The sequence below is a fragment of the Vespa mandarinia genome, chromosome 3 (assembly GCF_050613455.1).
Source record: "Vespa mandarinia isolate Hongniang chromosome 3, ASM5061345v1, whole genome shotgun sequence".
In the NCBI taxonomy this organism is placed as follows: Eukaryota; Metazoa; Arthropoda; class Insecta; order Hymenoptera; family Vespidae; genus Vespa; species Vespa mandarinia.
The window spans coordinates 3,776,117-3,783,447 of record NC_140812.1 but is presented as its reverse complement, the minus strand read 5'-3'; the positions used below and the strand labels follow the sequence as shown (position 1 = coordinate 3,783,447).

At 30.3% G+C, this 7,331-nt stretch overlaps 3 protein-coding genes across 6 annotated transcripts; 2 read left to right on the top strand and 1 right to left on the bottom strand.

Moving 5' to 3' along the window:
- Positions 1 to 566: 566 nt before the first annotated feature.
- LOC118451033 (uncharacterized) lies at positions 567 to 1,715 on the top strand. The gene is made up of 4 exons (XM_035887150.2): positions 567 to 813; positions 896 to 966; positions 1,125 to 1,470; positions 1,536 to 1,715. Exons 1-4 carry the CDS (start codon positions 715 to 717, stop codon positions 1,644 to 1,646), a joined length of 627 nt encoding a protein of 208 aa, XP_035743043.1. The 5' UTR covers positions 567 to 714; the 3' UTR covers positions 1,647 to 1,715.
- On the bottom strand, positions 1,616 to 3,866 carry LOC118451032 (hydroxyacylglutathione hydrolase, mitochondrial-like). Of its 4 annotated transcripts, none has more exons than XM_035887149.2 (5): positions 3,721 to 3,829; positions 2,969 to 3,027; positions 2,545 to 2,887; positions 2,364 to 2,467; positions 1,616 to 2,280 (listed from the first exon to the last, which is right to left on the bottom strand). In XM_035887149.2, the coding sequence occupies exons 2-5, from the start codon at positions 3,014 to 3,016 to the stop codon at positions 2,008 to 2,010; spliced, it is 768 nt and encodes a 255-aa protein (XP_035743042.1). In that variant the 5' UTR covers positions 3,017 to 3,027; positions 3,721 to 3,829; the 3' UTR covers positions 1,616 to 2,007. The 4 variants fall into 4 exon arrangements, with proteins under 4 accessions (XP_035743042.1, XP_035743037.1, XP_035743040.1 ...); XM_035887144.2 differs by lacking the exon at positions 3,721 to 3,829 and adding an exon at positions 3,509 to 3,714; XM_035887147.2 differs by having other exon boundaries at positions 1,619 to 2,280; positions 2,969 to 3,075; positions 3,721 to 3,866.
- Positions 3,866 to 5,904, top strand: LOC146873111 (ATP-dependent DNA helicase Q1). Its single transcript, XM_085656064.1, has 2 exons — positions 3,866 to 4,005; positions 4,163 to 5,904. The coding sequence occupies exons 1-2, from the start codon at positions 3,954 to 3,956 to the stop codon at positions 5,902 to 5,904; spliced, it is 1,794 nt and encodes a 597-aa protein (XP_085512190.1). The 5' UTR covers positions 3,866 to 3,953.
- Positions 5,905 to 7,331: the final 1,427 nt, after the last annotated feature.

The following is a 7,331-nucleotide window of genomic DNA, read 5'->3' as shown; positions in this document are numbered from 1 at the left end:
AACCATTTGATGCTGATTTCTGATTTCGTTTAAATCGACATCACGTGGTATTTTGTTCCGAAGCGGGAAACCACCCAGTTTTATAACGTGATCATTTTTTTTATGACGTTAATTAACGAGAAAATGTTTTATAGCATCTAATCATAGCTTGTAACTGATAATATTATAGGATGTTATCGATCGAGTAAAATTCCTATGATTCTAGTAAAGATAATAAAGTAAAATTATGAAGAAGTAAAATTACATCGTTTACTTTATTCGATGGCATGAGTATCTTCAAAATTATTAATTCTTTGATATATTATTCAGTTTTTTTTTTCTTGACAACCAATCGTGAGAAGGAAAATAAAGTTAAAAAACTAATTTTCTTTTTTTTAATCTGTCCAATTATTAATACCTCAAATACATTATTGTATTACTAATGTTGTCGAGTAAACTTTACTTTTATCAAATATATGAGAAATAATTTGAATAAAATTTGGAATTATTCTACGAAACTAATTAATGCTTCCTCATTCTTACACACTTATGATGCCATCTTGAAAACATGTCGATATAGCAGGGATTATCGAGTCGCTAAAGACGCGACTTTAGTGGCGTCATCTCTAAGTTTACAAATCTATCGTGTAAATTAAACGCGCTAAAGAGTTATCGATGGTGTGGTTAAAATGTAGAAAAAACATAATTTATACTTTGTTGTAAAGTACATTTATAATGTCAGACGAGTCCGAATACGACGCAGAGCCTGAAGAATTTGATGTTTATAAAAGAAAATATCAACTGTTACTGGATAGATGTGAGATCTTGCAACAGGTTAATATGTTGTTATAACGTGCTGTATTATTGTTGTGTTTACATGGAATGTTTTTAACTCACCGTGTTTTATACATTCTAGGAAAATGAGAGATTAGTCTTTCGTATTCAAAGAATAAGGAAACTGCTTAAACGGACGAGAAAGGAAAAAAAGTTAGTGTTATAGGTTAAGCTGTAAGGCTATACAATCCTTAGTTTTCTTTGTAAAAGACATAGTGTTTATATATATATATGTATATATATATAAACATATATATATACATATATATATATCATATATACACATATAAATATATGTTTTCGCTACACAGATTTTTAATTGATCGATTGGATCAACATGGAGATCGTTGGCGTGAAGCTCCTATGGGTGTTCTAGAGGAAAACAGTGTATTCCAAGCAACTTTGAAACAAGAGAAAGGAACAAAAGCTATGCCAAATAATTCTAAGGAAGATAAACCAAAAAAAGGAACTAAAAGGAAAGGTGCAAAAACAGATCCTAATGCACCTAAACGACCTGCAAATCCTTTCTTTCAATTTTGTCAAGAACAAAGACCTCGAGTAATGGAAAGGCTGGCTGGTGAACCAGAACCAAGCAAACAAGAATTAACTAGACAATTAGCGACTACATGGAAGTCGCTTAGCTCTGAAGATAAAAAGGTATTCTTATGAATTCTTCTCCCTTTCTTTATAGATTTTATAATGTTGTTATATTATTTTTCTAGGTATATTACGACATGTATGAGCGCTCTAAAGAAAAATATGTTGCAGAAATGCAAATTTACAATAAAAAAACAGAAGATGCACCAAGTCAAATGTCTTTAAATACAACGTAGTATTTACTTTAATAAATTTCCATTGTATATATGTTATTTGTAATTGTGCGTTTGTATCTATGACTATATGTAATTGTATAGAATATTCAAATATAATATTATATATAAAAACACAAACCCTGTTCGACCCCTTTTTTCCTTTACTAAATAGTATCCATATATATAAATCTATGTAAAATTATTGGAAGCAATAAGAAAACAATATTTTAGGAAATATATTATGCCTTAAAATTGTCCTTTTTCCTTCATAGATATGCCATTGTTTTTATAGGGTCATTTCTTTTAGTAAATAGTAATCCATATATATAAATCTATGTGAAATTATTGAAAGCAATAAGAAAACAATATTTTAGGAAGTATATTATGCCTTAAAATTGTCCTTCTTCCTTCGCAGATATGCCATTGTTTTTATAGGATCATTTTCTTTAGCATGTTCCATGACAGATTGTTCATGAACACGCATAAATGGATTGGTTAATTTCTCATTTTCTATTGTGCTAGGAATAGTAGGGCAATTCTTTTCACGTTGTGAATGAGCCCATTCCATCTTTTGACGAATAGCTTCATTGTTTGGTTCAACAAGAATACCAAATTTCAAATTAGTACCAGTATATTCATGTCCACAATATACCTTCTATAACACGCAATATATATATATCCATTTTCATTATATTATATTTTATATTTTTCTTGACAAATTAATAATAATTATCTTACCGTCTCATTGGGTAATTTACCCAGAATGTCAATAAGTGCCTTATACATCTGGTCAGCTGTTCCTTCAAAAAATCTACCACAACCACCCACAAATAATGTATCACCTAATCATAAATTTTGTCATCAGTATATTCATATGAAACTATATATATCCTATATCTAAATATTTAAAATATTTTACCAGTGAACACTGCTGGAGTATCTCCTTCTCCTGTTATGTAATAACAAATATGTCCAGTTGTGTGACATGGTGTTGCAAGACATTGAACATTTAAATTTCCAATATTAAAGGTATCATTATGTTGTACTTTGCAATTAAGAGCTCCTACTCTATCATCTCCACCATATACTTGTAAATTTTCAAATTTTTTAACCATTTTCTCATTGCCTCCAGCGTGATCCCAATGATGGTGAGTTGTTAAAATCTTTGTAAGATTGACATTATTGTCTTTAACTGCGGAAGCAACTAGATCTGGATCAACAGGATCTACTATGGCAGCATCTTTGGATTTCTCATCAATAATCTTTTAAAATTATAAATCTCAAATTAAGTAGAAGGCTATTAATATTTGATTCTAATTAATAAAAAAAAGTAATATACATACAAGGTACATATAGTTATCTTGTAGTGCAGGTAATATTTGGACCTTCATATCTGGTTGCTCTATTAACAATGTAGTACTATGAAAACCATTTGTAGTAATACTTCGTGCTAATAATATAAAAATATTTGTTATATTCTCTTTTAATATTTTATTAAAATTAATTATTTACTAGAAGATACCATGCATAAGTATAATATTCTCCAAATTTATTGCACATTACATGCAGCATATATATACTTGGCCCAAATCACTGTTGATAGATATCAATGTAAATGTAATCAAGGAGAACTATTATTATAATATAACAACATATAAAATAAACTATCAAAAATCTATGTCTGTTAGCAAATTAGTAAAGCTGAATAGAAAATGCATCTCAATTTATCGTTAGAAATATAATAGAAGTATTGAAGCGAGACATACAATAACATGCAATTTTACTTAATATTTAAGTCTTTACTTTGATAAGAAACGAAGTTATTTGATAAGCAGTCAAAGTAGTAAAACTTTACAATATGATTATATCAAAAATTTTAATACCCCTGAAGTACACAGAAACGAGTTGATTTTCGAGCCAAGTAGGGCACGCACGAAGTGCCGCATTAAATACATTAAACATTTCTTTTTTTACTTATTTTTTTTCTAAAATTTTCAATTTCTCGATCGTTTTTAAACTAACGCATTAATGCTCAATTAGCTTAAGTATTATTAATTTAAAGCAAAGAGTTCGACGTAACTATAAGGTTACTTGCCTGATAAGAATGTATTACTAAAAATCAGCTGATCACACCAGACAAAGGGTGTATACAATACCGGCACTATTCGTCTTTTAGGCTAGGTCGCTCTTAAAATAATACAAAATATATGGACACGTTGCGTCCATGCGCGCGTGGCATATATATCGTGAAATTTTTCGTCGATAATTTTATCTACTTTTTATAACTTATCACTAACAAACTATAGTAAATAATTAAAATTATTTATAATGTCTGAATGTAGTTCGAAAGATGTAATTAAAATTGACGATCATAACGAAGGTGCGTTCTTCCAATTTTTATTTGCTTGTTTATTTTTTATTATTTTTTGTAAATACTATTAACAATGTAAAAGATAAGAAAAGGGATAACAAAAGAAATTTTCCTATGATTCTATCTTCTTTATTAATATCTCATCAATTATTTATTTATTTTGCAGTTACTGAAGAAGATGAAATAGCTGCTATTGATTACGAATTACGGGAAATAGAAACTGAATTACAGAAACTTGAAGATCGTAAAAATGTGTTAGTCCAACGTAAAGAAAAATTACGCGATGATGCATTATTGAAAAAGAGCTTGTCTGTATCAAAAAAGAATTGGAATGAGGAAAATTTCAATTGGTCCAAAAATCTAAAGAAAACGTTACAAGATGTTTTTAAGATACAAAATATGCGACCTTTACAATTACCAACCATGAATGCAATCTTATCTAATGAAGATGTTATTTTAATTATGCCTACAGGTGGTGGCAAAAGTTTGTGTTATCAATTGCCGGCTGTAATTAGTAAAGGCATTACTATAGTAGTTTCTCCTTTATTATCATTAATGGAAGATCAGTTACATGGGCTGCACAAACTTAATGTGAAAGCTTTAATGTTGCATGCAAAGGCAGATAAAGAAAATGTTAAAACGATAATGAATTCCCTAATAGATAAAAAATCTGATCTTAAATTAATTTATGTTACGCCAGAATATATGGCAAAATCAAATCGTTTTATGAGCAAATTACAAAAAGCATACGAATTAAAAAAATTAGATCGTTTTGCAATAGATGAAGTACACTGTTGTAGTCAATGGGGACATGATTTCAGACCAGATTATAAGTTTCTTGGAATTTTAAAATCTATGTTTCCAGGTATACCAGTTCTTGGTCTTACCGCGACAGCACCAGCTAAGATTATTTTGGATGTACAGAAAATGTTAGATATACAAGGCTGCCTAGTTTTGAGAGCTCCATTTAACAGACCAAATTTGTTCTATGAAGTACGTCGTAAACCAGCAGATAAGGATACCTGTCTAGCAATGATAGAAAATTTATTAAAAAATAGGTTCAAAGATAAATCTGGTATAATTTATACAACTACTATTAAAGATGCAGAACAATTAACAACGGACTTACGTAGTTTACAATTAAAAGTGGGATGTTATCATGCAATGTTAGAGGCAGATTATAGATCTGAAGTATATGCTAAATGGATCTCTGGTAAATACCAAGCTGTAATAGCTACAATTGCTTTCGGATTGGGTATAGATAAACCAGATGTTCGTTTTGTTATACACCATTGTATTTCTAAATCTATGGAAAATTTTTATCAAGAAAGTGGAAGAGCTGGTAGAGATGGTAAAAAATCAGCATGTATTGTCTTGTATAGATTACCTGATGTGTTCAGGTTAAGTACTATGGTATTTCAAGATAAGGTTGGCTTGCAAAATCTGTATAAAATATTAGAATATTGTTTGGATCAAAACTCTTGTAGACGTAGCCTAATCGCTAAACATTTCGAAGAAAATTGGGAAACTAAGGATTGTACTCAAATGTGTGACCATTGTCGGAAACCCAAGGAAAAGAAGGAATTCAACGTAGCACCATATTGTAGACATTTGTATGAAATTATTACCAAAGCCATCCAAAATGAGACAAGATTAACAGCATTAAAGCTAATAGATGCCTGGTTTGGTAAAGGAGCATCATTATTAAGAGTTGCCAAAGTGCCTACTCCAACATTTTCTAGGGAGACAGGAGAAGCTATAATAGGACATTTACTGATAAATGGCTACCTGCAAGAAGATTTTCATTTTTCAGCATACTCTACAATATCCTATTTAAAACGTGGACCTAAATCTGGATTAGTTCTTAATAAAGATCATAAAATAATATTTAACTACGAAGTACATTAGAATACAGTTAGATACTGTAAACTGTGTAAAAAGCATCACTGAAGATATTTAGGAAACCTATCCAATTAATCGGTTTTAATTATTTTTTATTTATTTACCAATAGTAATTAATACAATAATATTATTTATTTATTCCTATTAAATATTCTACTCTTTATTCGGTAATTTAATGTAACTATTGAGTCGTGTCCAATATAAAAACGATTGGTTAGAGAAATCAAACGAACCGATCTTTTAATATAGGACAAAAAGTCATACACACGAAAAACAGACATCCTTGAAAAATCGAAGTTAAAGAAAACGCAGAGTAGAGGAACGAAAAGAAGGTGAAGCGAATGAGTAGGTAAAGTTCGAAGATCAATAAAAAAAGCAAGCGGAAGTGTAACGAGAACGATATGTCGATAGCTCGGGTAGTAGGGCAAAACACGCAGGTTTCGCGATCAGATGAAAATATTGATCCTGGATAAGAGAGAAGCAGCGCGACGCTTTGCATGTGGCAAAACACGTTTTACGTTCCGTTGTAACGCCGTCTTTACGAGATCAAGTCGATACTTTTTTGCTTTTTCTTGGAAGAGCAGCTGAGGCGTCGCGACGCTACCTATATATCATGAACAAGTGACGGAGTACGTATGGACTGTGCTATGTTTATAACTCATCGACAATGATCATTTTGCGCTCTCTCTCTCTCTCTCTCTCTCTCTCTCTCTCTCTCTCTCTCGCTCGCTCTCGCTCTCTCGCTCTCTCTGTGTTTACCGAAAAAATGTATGTATAGCATATGTATATGTATGTATAGCGTCGGTGTTTTTACATATGATATATACATGATGTTTCTAAGTAAACGTGATTTTTCTACACAAAAATATTTTGTGTATTATTGAATTCGTTCTTTGTAATCATTATTGACCTTTGATTTGGTCATACATAATTCGTCGCTTGCAATTGAACGTTCCTCAACGAGGAACGTATTTCAATTTCATAAGATCCAGGTGATATATACCTCTGTATAGACGCTTTTTCTGAACTGCTTTATTAAAAAAACCAGGTACATGTATATATATGATAATTGCTTATAATATGAATGCGGACAAGTAAACGATTTTGCACGAATTTTTTTCCATTAAAATATGTTTAAAAAATAATAACTTACGAAAACGTTTATTATACATCTGAATTTTTATCTCTTTTTATTTTTTTTTCTTCATTTGTTTTTAACGAAAAATTATTACATCCATTGCACCATATTTTATTTAATTCTATATGTAATTTTGTATATATTGATTGAAGTCAAACAGATTCTTAAGAAAAATAAACGATTAAGAAAAATAAAATTAATACTGACTTCGCAAACACCTTGTAGATATTTTACTACTATCCATGCATCTGAAATATGCATCTCTATACATTTCTCTTAACGAACAACATCAAAG

What these genes read in the sequence shown, in the direction of transcription:
- LOC118451033 (XM_035887150.2), top strand. Translation starts at nt 715, where the DNA reads ATGTCAGACGAGTCCGAATACGACGCAGAGCCTGAAGAATTTGATGTT. An exon ending in GATGTGAGATCTTGCAACAG is followed by an intron (nt 814 to 895) that starts GTTAATATGTTG and finishes TATACATTCTAG; the next exon opens with GAAAATGAGAGATTAGTCTT. An exon ending in CGGACGAGAAAGGAAAAAAA is followed by an intron (nt 967 to 1,124) that starts GTTAGTGTTATA and finishes TTCGCTACACAG; the next exon opens with ATTTTTAATTGATCGATTGG.
- LOC146873111 (XM_085656064.1), top strand. Translation starts at nt 3,954, where the DNA reads ATGTCTGAATGTAGTTCGAAAGATGTAATTAAAATTGACGATCATAAC. An exon ending in AATTGACGATCATAACGAAG is followed by an intron (nt 4,006 to 4,162) that starts GTGCGTTCTTCC and finishes TTTATTTTGCAG; the next exon opens with TTACTGAAGAAGATGAAATA.
- LOC118451032 (XM_035887143.2), bottom strand. Translation starts at nt 3,587, where the DNA reads ATGTTTAATGTATTTAATGCGGCACTTCGTGCGTGCCCTACTTGGCTC. An exon ending in CGTTTCTGTGTACTTCAGGG is followed by an intron (nt 3,076 to 3,508) that starts GTATTAAAATTT and finishes TTATATTATTAG; the next exon opens with CACGAAGTATTACTACAAAT. An exon ending in GTAAATTACCCAATGAGACG is followed by an intron (nt 2,281 to 2,363) that starts GTAAGATAATTA and finishes TGCGTGTTATAG; the next exon opens with AAGGTATATTGTGGACATGA.